The 13,050-nt window shown below is 39.2% G+C and overlaps 1 protein-coding gene across 22 annotated transcripts in view; it reads left to right on the top strand.

Annotated features, from left to right (window-relative positions):
* Positions 1–5,312, top strand: part of PHF20L1 (PHD finger protein 20 like 1) — an 88,067-nt gene extending 82,755 nt beyond the window's left edge. For 18 of the 22 annotated variants that reach the window (XM_043507319.1, XM_043507324.1, XM_043507323.1 and 15 more), the window contains 2 exons: positions 1,398–1,563; positions 3,565–5,312. In XM_043507319.1, the coding sequence (XP_043363254.1) occupies positions 1,398–1,563; positions 3,565–3,707 (309 nt within the window). In that variant the 3' untranslated portion in view covers positions 3,708–5,312. The remainder of the gene's footprint in view (positions 1–1,397; positions 1,564–3,564) is intronic. The other 4 variants (XM_043507317.1, XM_043507314.1, XM_043507322.1 and 1 more) reach the window with 1 other exon arrangement.
* The last annotated feature ends 7,738 nt before the right edge of the window (positions 5,313–13,050 follow it).

The following is a 13,050-nucleotide window of genomic DNA, read 5'->3' as shown; positions in this document are numbered from 1 at the left end:
TGTTCCTTTTGTATCCTTCACCAAATGTTTCTTCTGCACTGCCCCTTACTGATAGAATGCCCTCCCTGATCTCACATGTCATATAGGTCCCCCTCATTTGTTCTTATGCCAACAATGTCCATAATCTTAAATAGCTCGTCCCCCTTGCAAGTGTTAATCCCAGTATTTCATCTCCAGGACCCACCCATAGATCAGCAAAAGCAGGAAAGTCCAGATTTGGTGGGATTCATATTTCTAAAGCTTCAGAAAAACAAGAAGAGAACATTTTTGTTTAATAAATCATTTCAGAAAAAAAAAACTTTTCAGATGCAAATAGTCTCAAGAATGTGGGTTTCTCAAACAGTTCTATCAATATATTTATAACACTGTTCACTCTTTTCTGTGGCAGCTGGCTTGCACTGATAGTGACTAACAAGTGTATTATCAAACTAATACTGTCGTTGAGTTTCTGTCTGTGAAATGCAATAATAACCGATAGTCAGACAGCTTCAGCATATGTGGGATTATCGGATTCTACAATTAAAATCAACTGTTCATATAAATTTATGGGAATTGCTCTTCTAGCTCATCCCTTTGAGCTGTTAAATAAGGTATCTTGTCTTTGGTCATAGCTATTACTTGATAGTTCATAGGAATGTACCTGACACATTATGGAATAATACACATGGGAAGAAAACGATTAGATTTGCTTTTAGTTCTCATAGCTATACATGTTACTGGTTACACAATTATGTGGCCCCTTTTAATACTCCAACCATATGATCTAACCATGGTAGCAAGTTATACAGGATGACAGCAGTCTGAAGAAGGAATGTACTTTTTTCTTAAATCTGTCAGTATGCTATGAACTTTGAAATTAATTTAACAGGCAAACTTTGGGATTTTAGATATAATTCCATTTTTGTATTTTCACTTCATCCTCTGTTGGACAGAAAACACAAAAAAATCCTGGACTCTTGCTTGAATTGGATAATGGCTCACTGGTGCATTCAGCACTTCATGAATTAAGAGTTAGAAGTTTATGTAGCAGAGTGGTGAGACGTGCGCTACTCCTATTGCACTAAACTGAGTACAAGATCTTGTGAACGTAACAATGCCTACCCCTCGCCCCTCAGTGCTTTCTGCTAATGCTCTTCTGTCTCTGTGGTAATCCTGAAAGCTAGATGTACTCATTTGTTTGACATTTTTATTGCTCTTATTCTCCACTAATGTTCTTAAAAACTGCATACCAATATGCATGTTTATGTTTTTGTAAAATAGTGGTACAATTAAAAACTCCATCATTCAGGGCATTTGTACCAAGTATTGTAATCAAAACCAGAATCCAAGTGGATTGAAATTGAAAATAAAGCATTTATTAAGTGCTAACTTTGTTGCTTTTTGTTGGTCCTATGGAGAAGAACACTGCTGAAGGGAATGTGGTGTGTGCTTGTAATGAAAAAAAAGGATCAGAAGAACAAGTGGATTCACATCTTCAATGGCAGCTAAATCTCCTTACCCACATAGAGAATGTACAGAATGAAGTCACCAGCAGAATGGACCTTATTGAAAAGGAAGTTGATGGTAATTACGTTGTTACAAAGTATTGACGTTTATCTGTATAGAGCTTTGAACATTCAAAGCATTAAATGAACAATAAGAAGTCTCCCATTACCCCTGTCGTGTAGATGACTAAGGCAGTGATTAAGGCCCAGATTTTCAAAGGTGTTTATAATTTTGGGTGTTCTGGGACTCCCAGAGTCTGATTTTTCAGAGATATTGCGCATCTGCAACATCCACTGAGGTAATGAGTATTCAGAATGTCTGAAGTCAAGCCCAGGCATGCAGCATTAACAATAATTCAAAAACCTGGGCCAACATGGCTTGTCCAAGGCCACACAGTGAGACCATGAAATAGCAGGCTCCTGCTCCCATGCTCTGCCTACTAATCTGCAGCATCTCCTGAAGTTGATAGCATTTGTTTGGGCAATAGTATCAATCAGTTACCTGAGGAAGAAGAAAAAAGTCATCTTCAGCTGTGGTTTACTGTGTTTTGGTTTAGAAACTAACTGGTAATAGCCTGGATTAAGGAGGCAGACCAGGCTTTATAACAACAAATTTACTCAAAGATGATGCAATAGAACTAAGTGTTGTAGTAGATTAATGCATTCAGTTTTCACTAGGGCTATAAATTAATTGCAGTTAACTCCTGAAGTTAACTGAAAACAAAATTAACCTGTTCATTTTTTTTTTTAACATGTTAATTGCATACCTCTGGGTCGGGTGAGAGGGTGAAGCCCCAGCGCAGAGCTCCGGGCGCAGCAGCAGGGTCTGAAGCTCTGAGCCCATAGCCTATATTTGAAAATATAGAAAACATCTAAAAATTTAAATAAATGATATTCTAGTATTGTTTTACAGTGCGATTAAAACTGATTAATCGCTATTAATTTTTTTTAATCGCTTCACAGCCCTGGTTTTCACATGTAGAGAGATTCACTTCACAAATGAAGAGAGTTTGAACAAAGTGTAGTTACTGTGTCCTTAATTATTTCTTATCTAAAACAAAATAATGTTAGCCCTGATGGAATGTTTATGAGCAGATTGCATGTACATTGACAATGTTTCTAGAAAACTGGGATTAGACTCTTGCTCTCCCTCTTTTTTATGAGCACTGAAATTCACTCAGAAGTTAGTGTGATTCCACTCTGAAAGTGGCTGTCTTATATCACCTGCTCCTTGTTTTTGTTTAGTGATACATTAAAGTTAGTGACAGAAGTGAGTCTTCACAGCCTTTTATTCCTGTTGAGTTTTTACTACCGCAAAACCATGATAGCTGAGACAGTGAGCTGGAGTCTCTTCTTTGTATGTGTATCATCAACACATTGTTGGCTAATTTGTCTAACAGACCTTTATATTACTGGAATTTAACTATCAAGGTAATTGGAATGATTAATAAGGGGAACACTTTAAACTTCGTAAAAGAATGAAAATTTCCATGGAGCACTGAATTTGGTTCTTCAGAAAATGTCTTCATTTAAATAATGATCTGAGTATCTGTAAGTTGCATCTTCATATTAATGATGCATATGGCAGAGGCATGCTCCATTTTATGCAGATTACCTGCTGTCCTCAGGCTTGGCAAGTTGATAGCATTTACAAGGATAGTTGTTGGTCCATGTTCAATAGCATACAGGAGAAGTAGATTTGGAAAGGGTATGAGCCTAAAAACTCAAATACAGAATGTCTAGCAACAAACAGTGTAAGTATTCTGAATTTTTATGATAGGTTGCTCTTCATCTGGGCAGTGAGTTTGGCCATGAAATATCCTGAGGTGCATCATTGGCAGTCACACACCTAGTTTACATGGAGCCATGGGTGGGGCACAATAGCCATTTAAATTTGGGTTGACAAGTTAGGACCAAATCCTAGTCGGGTTGAAGTCCTCAAGTATTTTGCCACTGACTTTGAGGGCACTAAGATATGGCCCTTACTGCATTTCAACACACCTAGCTTTGGAGGATTGAGCACTCTTTTTCCAAAGATCCCTTTCTAATCAAACTCTTTTTTACATTTTTCCCGATTTAGTTTTAGAAAGCTGGCTTGACTTCACTGGAGAGCTGGAACCACCAGATCCTCTTGCAAGACTGCCTCAACTCAAGCGACGTATCAAACAGCTCTTAATTGACATGGGGAAAGTACAGCAAATAGCCACACTGTGCTCTGTATGACAAAAGGAAGAATAAAGGAATAAAAATAGGCTCTCTACAGTGAATTTTCTTATTAGCCACAAGACTGACAGGAGGACAGCAAAAAGCTGGATATTTGTCTGGTTCTGGGCTGATTACATTTTTAGCCTGAAGCTTTGAAGAAAGGAAAGGAAATCTAGAATAAGGAAATTAACACTGAAAAGCTAAATACTCTGTATTCAAGATGCAAATTATAATGTCACATATTGAGGAACATTGATATGGTCTACAATATGATAAATAAGACATGTGAAGTGACAGAATTTCTATTTCAGGTCATACAAGAAGGTTCAAGAAATCTCTGCAATGGAAAATGCTATAATTTTATAGTCGGTAGTAGAAAGAGCCAAACTCTCAAATGTCAGTGGGAAAAATGTACAATCATAATTATTTTTTCTTCCATTGCTAGTGAAAATACAGACACAGAGAGATCCATAGCCTCTCTACAGTTGGTCCACCCCCAAAGTTTTAGGCAGGTAACTGATCTTTTGCAGTCCATGAACTATTTCTTATCTAATTAGTGTTGTTCGGGGAAAATGAAAACATTTGCTTCACTTTTGAAAGAAACAGGATATGGTGGTCTCCTTATCAATATTTTTTTTTTTAAATGGAAATCCTCATTATAGCACCCTTAGGCTCTTTTAAAAACTTAAGTGGCGAACAGTGGTCAGATGTGCCAAATAATACTAAAACCACTGGGATGACAGTTTGAAGATAGTGAAGTACATGAAGAGTTTTTTTTCAAAGTTCTACCTGGTGCCAGCAATCCATCCAAAATTGTATCTAGTTTATATTTTTTTACGTTCTATTGCAGTATTCAGGATTCAAAGTACACTTTTGTCCTGGGTAGTTCAGCTTGGTGTTAGCCCTCTGAATCTTTACCAACCTCATCTGGGATGAGGAATGACAAAAGCAGCAAAACTGCTTGTTTGTGGCTGTGAATTACTAAACCACTAGATTGAATATCGCAAAGATACGTTATCTAGGATGTTTTTATAAAACTTTTAGCTTCAGTCATAAGTGAGTAAAACATCATGAAACCAAAGGCAACCTAGTTGCTCTGTTAGCTCTTGCTGGATTTTGAGCTCAGGACCTTCTGTTTGCCTGTGCTCATGTAAGTTGTCACTGCACCCAGTGCTACATATGTATGTGTAGGTATATGTGTATATACACACACATGCATATGTACATACTATATACATATTTATATCTACACATGTCTAGTTTTATTACTATAGACTATAAGAACTGGTGGTTAACATGAAATGTTACCTTTTAACAAGCAGTTTATAAAATTGAAAATAATGTATGTACAGGTTTTGGAATTTGTAAAATATGACTGTTAAAAGGAGGCTATTTAATTGATGACATAAGATACTTGAACATTTTATGCCTCACAACTGTTTATCAGTTCTAGTTTTCTGTATAAATGCATTTTAGAACCGATAGACAGTAAACTTGAATTTACCTTTTGATAAGAGTACAAGCCACTGTACATTCAAAAATTATTTAAATTTGCAAACACACTGTTCTATATGTAAGGTACTGTATGTAAAACTGTTTATTAAAACTATTCTGCATACTCTACATTTTCCACTTTTCTTCCTGTCCTATACAGAAATGTAAAAAAGTGATTAAAATAATGTACAGACCATAAAAAACTTGAATTTTTTGTATGCCTGTTGAGGATTCAGATAATCGAAAAGTGTGCCAAAAATGGATTATGTACAAAAGATGTTGAAACTAGTGCTTTGAACTTTCATTATAAAACCATCATTGAGAGAGAAAGTAGCATGCCCGGGTGCTTATTGAAAAATGCCTACACTAAAGTCTCTAATTTATCTGTCATGTCTGAAGTAAGTTAATGCTATTAATATTTTAACTCTAAACTAAATGTGTCAACATCCGTTATAGAATGATACCTATTTAAAAGGTCTCTTCAACAGCAGTTACCACACAATTGTATTGGCGATATTACAGCTCTATATTAATTCCAAAACTCAACTCAATATTAATTATATAGCAGGGATTGGCATCTCCATAATTTAAAGAGGAAATAAAATAACTGAGGAATCTGTCAAGGAATGTTGGCTTTTTTTTATGGCAACCACTACAATGTTTAACAAAATACCTGATGTTTTATACAGGATAATTTGATGCTTAAATGACTACTTAAGACACATTTCACAGTATTAACAGCTGTTGAAAGTGATCTACTTGCTCTTTGGATATGCATGATACTGTTATATATTATTCACTTGCTGCATATCCTTAAATGTGGTACTGTGTGTACTGTATAGAATAAATGTAAATCTTAATACACAATTTGAAACAAAGGATATAGTATTTACATAATATATACAGTACATACTGGTGCTATGTTATACAATGTGTGTATGCATGTGTGAGATACCATATAACTGTAAATGTAATGAACAGAGAGATGGACTGAGGTTTCAAGTTGTAGGAAGGAGGTTCCTTGCTTTAGGCCCATCACAGCAAAGTTACAATGAGATGTGAGAATATTATCCCTAAAAGGTGGCTGTTGTATGAGCTGAGGACCCGGAGGTAGTCTCAGCTGCAGGTACTGGGAGGTGGTCACTGGTGTAGACAGGGCCTACACTTTTAAATATATATTACATATAAAAAACTACTGTAAAGTATTGTATGGTGTCAAAGTTAAGTAATCAAAAGTTAGGCAATGTCTGAATTAAGGTTGCCTATGCAATTCAGCCTTCTGCCATATGCATTGTGTTAGTCTTTTAACTTGCAAGGTGTCACTTTTTTTTTTAACCCCCACAGGACCCTGCCTCTTTCAGTGCACAGAATAGGTAGAGCCCCCTGAATGAGTAACTTTTCAATATTTCTGTTTATCCTCGTTCGTTTGGTAGCCAAATGCATAATATTTACCACATACCATTTAAACCCTGCACTGCATACAAAATTATTCATTTCTTCATGGGCTTTTCTATGACACACATCACTGTAGTTTCAGAATGCTTTCATAAACTTAAAGGTAACTTGGTATCATCAACCCCACTTTAAAGATGGGAAACTGACTAATTGAGAGATTAAGGCCAAAATTGTCAGGCGCCCAACTTGTGAAACACTTGGGACCTGATTTTTTTCAGAGCATTTTTATAGCACTTTATATGTTCAGTGGGTGCACTGACTTCAATTATAGTTGTAAATGCTCAGCACTTCTGCAAATCAGGCCCCAGATGTTCCCTGGTGGGCACCTAGAAAAAGAGAGAAACACAATTAGTGGCCACCTGTGAATTTTGGTCTAAATGACATAGGAACTCTGGCAAAGCAAGGATCGGTTCCAATTCTCAAAATGTCATCCAGTTGTCTTGATCTATTGTCAAGGTTCCTTCACCACTCTGAACTCTAGGGTACAGATGTGGGGACCTGCATGAAAGACCCCCTAAGCTTATTCTTACCAGCTTAGGTTAAAAACTTCCCCAAAGTACAAACTTTGCCTTGTCCTTGAACCCTATGCTGCCACCACCAAGCGTGTTAAACAAAGAACAGGGAAAGAGCCCACTTGGAGACGTCTTCCCCCAAAATATCCTCCCAAGCCCTATACCCCCTTTCCTGGGGAATGCTTGATAAAAATCCTCACCAATTTGCACAGGTGAACACAGACCCAAACCCTTGGAACTTAAGAACAATGAAAAATCAGTCAGGTTCTTAAAAGAATTTTAATTAAAGAAAAGGTAAAAGAATCACCTCTGTAAAATCAGGATGGTAAATACCTTACAGGGTAATCAGATTCAAAGCATAAAGAATCCCTCTAGGCAAAACCTTAAGTTACAAAAAAACACAAAAACAGGAATATACATTCCATTCAGCACAGCTATTTTACCAGCCATTTAAACAAAAGGAAATCTAACGCATTTCTAGCTAGATTACTTACTAACTTCTTACAGGAGTTCTGAGCTGCCTTCCTGATCTGTTCCTGGCAAAAGCATCGCACAGACAGCCAGACCCTTTGTTCCTCCCCGCCCCAGCTTTGAAAGTATCTTGTCTCCTCATTGGTCATTTTGGTCAGGTGCCAGCAAGGTTATCTTAGCTTCTTAACCCTTTACAGGTAAAAGGGTTTTGCCTCTGGCCAAGAGGGATTTTGTAGCACTGTGGACAGAAAGGTGGTTACCCTTTCCTTTATATTTATGACAACTATCCTTTCTCATCCTGCAGTTCTTTGCCTCATTCACCACATACCTTCCTCAAAAAATGAGGCAGGCATCTTACAATCAACTGCCTCATTCACTACACAACTCTGATTCATTCCCAAAGCACCATCTACACTGTGCACTAAATGAGGCAGAAGTGCGGGGGGAAAAAATAGTATGTGATGCTGTAACTAAAGACTGTATCACAATGCATGTGCACAAAGGGACAAAATTAAGGTTGCACAAGCTTATTTCTGCCGTTTCCTAACTTCAGGATGCTTGACTTTGCAGTCTTTTACAGTGTTTTTTTAATGTAGTTTTTTAACTTAATTTAAGGGTTTTTTTTAAAAAAACAAACAAGGGAAAAGAAAACAAAAAGGAATTCCATCATATGAAGCCATACTGTGACACACACAGGGCTACTCAGCAGTGTTGGAACTTTTAAATCCACAGCAGACTTCTGCCACTTGAGTTCATAGAGTAACTAGTAATAGTAGTTGGCTGTTATCCTCGCTGGACCAACCGCTAAGGAAGATGAGAGACATTGCAAGTGGGTTTCACAGATATTTGCTAGACAGCGAATGTTGGGACTCAAAGTCCATGTGTTTTGTTTTACACTTCAGAGGGGAGCATTCTCAAGTGGATACAGACTCTTCTGCCCCTTTCCCCCACTTCCCAACTTGACTATTTTTGCTCATCTGCTAGCATCTCCCCTTGTTATCTTGTTTCTGTGCTCCTGTCCATCCTCTAGCTTACACCTCTTTCCCCTCTGCTTCCCCCCGTCACCCCTCTGCTCCTCAGCCTTGTGCAGTTGAGTTAGGCTGTGTCCTCCACCTGTTGCCTGGGTGTCACGTGAGAAACCATTTAAACACTGGAGAGAAGGTTTTCCATGCTTTGTTCTGCTGCTCCATCAGCCTCTGGCTGGTGGAGGGGAGGTGTGAGGCAATTGTAGGGAAAGTTCTGCTCCGCCCCTGCAGCCTTGGGCTGGAGCATGCTCGGTGAGTTCTGTGAAGGTGAAATATGCAGCGTAAACAGAATCTTCTGAGATTATTGTTCGGTAGGTCTCTAACAAATCTCTGCTGAGCACATGCACAGGGTGACTTTCAAAGGCTTGTAATTTGGCCAAATTTGGGTGGATTTTAACTGCAATAAACATCTTTCTGACACCCCCCCTTGCCAAATTCCTAGCCCTTGCTCCAAGGCATAGAGGCTCTAAAGCAGTGGTGGGCAACCTGCGGCACATCAGGGTAATCCGCTGGCGGGCTGCAAGACGTTTACATCGACCATCCACAGGCACGGCTGCCCGCAGCTCCCAGTGGCCGCGGTTTGCTGTTCCCGGCCAATGGGAGCTGCGGGAAGCGGCAGCTGGGCCGCAGGTTGCCCACCACTGCTCTAGAGCTTCTCAGCTAAACTGCTATAAGAATTTTTTAGCATGAGCAAAACAATATTTCATGTAACCTTGATCACAGAAACAAGAACTATTTTGATGAAAGGTTTAAAAAAATCAGCCTGAGGCAGAGAGACCCTGGCTTGGAGAATTTCAGCCTGGATGGTTAAAGTTTGCAGTTATAAGCAGCTGAAAATAGGGTCTTTATAATGGAAATGCTTGGCAGCCTTAACTTTATTGCAGGTCCTGATGGATATATAAGTTCTCTCACAGTTGCCTGTAGTGATCCTACCCTCACACCACAATGTATCTTTGCTGGGGGGAGTCCCAAGCATGGAACTTCTTTTCTACCCTGCCCGCACTTTATACCTTGTGAAATCTTTCAGGACATTACCTCCTTTTAGACAGCATTTGTTAAAGTCAAGGTTTTTTTTAATTTTGGGGATGACCACTGCTCCTGTATTTTATTTTATCTTTTTTCTTTTGTATTGAGTCACCATGTAATCACTTTAACAAGGGTGATTTTTGTAACAATGCTTTCATGTATATTTAAAAATGGTTTTGTTATGTAGTGTCCCAAGCACTGGGGATGGGGGTGGTTTCTTTAGCAATAAGCATTATATACACTGTGTGTATTTGTTATACTTGGAGAATAAGTATGGAACACTTGACAATGGTGAAAATACACTAGAATAAAGAAAAGCGTATTTGTCTGGATGATGTTCTGCACCAGCCTGGGCAATTCATAACTACTGGAAAAATGTGAAATGTACATGGAGAAAATGAATAGTGGAGAAAACATGAATATAATGAACTTCCAAAACATGCCATATAATCAAGACTGTGTGTATGTGCATTTGGGATGCTATTAACAGTAGATGAGTTAACACCGTTTTCTAGGGATTGGTTGATTAACTAAAATCTAGTCTAATGCAAATTAAGTGATTAAACAGCTACTCAGTCTTTTTCAGACTTGCTCACAACCATCTCCATTCTGTTAGTGCCTCTCAATGCATTGTCACTGAAAGGTCTGAGAGAGGCAGCACTGAACGGCTTAATCTTCCATGAGAGAAGCAAGGTATTTTCTTTTACGGTTTGTTTTATAATAGCAATAATGTTGATTGCATTTTAATATACTCACAATAAAGGCCTATTGAGATTGGTTAAGTGCCTGGGCTCCCTTTTGGTGAACTAATAGTTTCAACAAGCTGATCTATGCTTATATACTTTGGAGCATTAGGGAACTGTGTCTTAATTGTATAAAGCCTGTCAACTAGTTTTGTGTGCACATTATTCATTGATTACGTTCAGAGAGACAAGACATTGATTACTGTTACAGCACTTTGCAACAAGTCTACTTAACCTTTCTAATACTTGCCTCCTTTCAACCAAATTTGTCAGAGATGTAAAATGGGAGGGTATCTTCAAATGAAGTGGCCTTTCAAATATGAAAGATGGTGGGGCTGGGCCAAATTCAGACCCTACTGTAAGCAGCTGCACCTTTATTGAAATGAATGGAGGTGCATCTGCTTCTTTATGTCTGGACTGTTTCCTTAATACACTCCCATTTGGGTTGAAACTCCAGTGGATTCTGCTTCCTTCACCTTTTCAGACATACCCAGGGGTGTGAATACATACAGTTCTATACATTTAGCTTTTGTAATAGCTAAAAGATGGATACAATGGCAATCTGAAAAACTGCACAGGGTCACCAAATGGATACATGAGAGGAAAACCGTTATTCCTATCTCTCTCCTTTTGAAGCATCAGAGATGGTCCTGGTTGGAGATGCTTGGCTGGCTGGTTCATGCAGACATGCTCAGGTTCTAACTGATTGCCATATGTGGTATTGGGAAGGTCAGATTGGCAGGGACCTTTTGGAGTTTTTTCACTTTCCTCTAGCATGGTATGCGGGGTTAGTTGTTAGGATCATCTGGGTATGTCTCAGTTCATAGAATCATAGAAGATTAGGGTTGGAAGAGACCTCAGGAGGTCATTTAGTACAACCCCCTGCTCAAAGCAGGACCAACCCTAACTAAATCATCCCAGCCAGGGCGTTGTCAAGCCGGGCCTTAAAAACCTCTAAAGATGGAGATTCTACCACCTCCCTAGGTAACTCATTCCAGTGTTTCACCACCACCCTCCTAGTTAAATAGTTTTTCCTAATATCCAACCTAGACCTCCCCCACTGCAGATTGAGACCTTTGCTCTTTGTTCTGTCATCTGCCACCACTGAGAACAGCCTAGCTCCATCCTCTTCAGGTAGTTGAAGGCTGCTCTCAAATCCCCCCTCACTCTTCTGCAAACTAAAACCAGTTCCCTCAGCCTCTCCTCATAAGTCATGTGCTGCAGCCCCCTAATAATTTTTGTTGCCCTCCGCTGAACTCTCTCCAATTTGTTCACATCCTTTCTGTAATGGGGGGCCCAAAACTGGACACAATACTCCAGTTGTGGCCTCACCGGTGCTGAATAGAGGGGAATAATTACTTCCCTTGATCTCCTGGCAATGCTCCTACTTATGTATCCTGATATGCCATTAGTCTTCTTGGCAACAAGGGCACACTGCTGACTTGTATCCAGCTTCCCATCCACTGTAATCCCCAGGTCCTTTTCTGCAGAACTGCTGCTTAGACAGTCGGTCTGCAGCCTGTAACAGTGCATGGGATTCTTCCATCCTAAGTGCAGGACTCCGCACTTGTCCTTGTTGAACCTCATCAGATTTCTTTTGGCCCAATCCTCCAATTTGTCTAGGTCACTCTGGACCCTATCCCTACCTTCCAATGTATTTACCTCTTCCCCACAGCTAAGTGTCATTCGTGAACTTGCTGAGGGTGCAATCCATCCCATCATCCAGATCATTAATGAAGATGTTGAACAAAACTGGCTCCCGGACCGACCCCTGGGCCACTCCTCTTGATACTGGCTGCCTACTAGACATCGAGCTTTTGATGACTACCCGTTGAGCCAGACTTTCTAGCCAGCTTTCTGTCCACCTTACAGTCCATTCATCCAATCCATACTTCTTTAACTTGCTGGAAAGAATACTGTGGGAGACGATATCAAAAGCTTTGCTAAATTACCTTCTATTGCAAGGGCCTCGCACATTGGTGCACCTCAGTCCCTCCGATTCTCTGCCTGTGGCACACAAGATCTAATCTCCTGAGGATTGTAGTACAGTAAAACCTACCAAGAACAACCACTCATGGGAGTTAGCAAAAGTGGTCGCTTGTAAGAGATGGTCTCTCTTCAAAGGTTTCTTGTAAAATGGGCACTTTTACAATGTACAGAAAGGCTACTATTGTTTCCGATGTTTCATGTTTAACTTTAATTGCCTTATAAATGAACATTACATTATGCAATACAGTACTGTACTGTATTTCAAATTTAAAACGGCTGTTTAGAAATATAGTGACAAAGAAATCATCTGTAATTTATATAACTGGATTAATTGGAAATCTTAATTTTAAAAAAACATAGCCAGAAACAAAAATCAACATGAAACCAAACCTGACGAGCCTGGGAAAAGTGATTCATGCTCAGAAATAAATCTCCCCCCTGCCTGTTACAGTATGCTATAGTATGTATCTTTCCACTCCTTTTTTTTTTGGTGAGCTTTAAAGGTGGTACTCAGTAACATCAGTCTACGATTTTACTTTCCCTGGAATCATCAGAATGGGATGAGGACTGTTTCCTCAGTTATAAATATGTTTGTTTGGTTTCATAGACTTGGAAAAGCGATGGCATTTTTAAAAAACAGCCACTG

Source organism: Dermochelys coriacea, chromosome 2, assembly GCF_009764565.3.
Source record: "Dermochelys coriacea isolate rDerCor1 chromosome 2, rDerCor1.pri.v4, whole genome shotgun sequence".
Lineage (NCBI taxonomy): Eukaryota > Metazoa > Chordata > Testudines > Dermochelyidae > Dermochelys > Dermochelys coriacea.
Note: the sequence above shows the minus strand (reverse complement) of the source record. Positions and strands in the feature narration are given on the sequence as shown.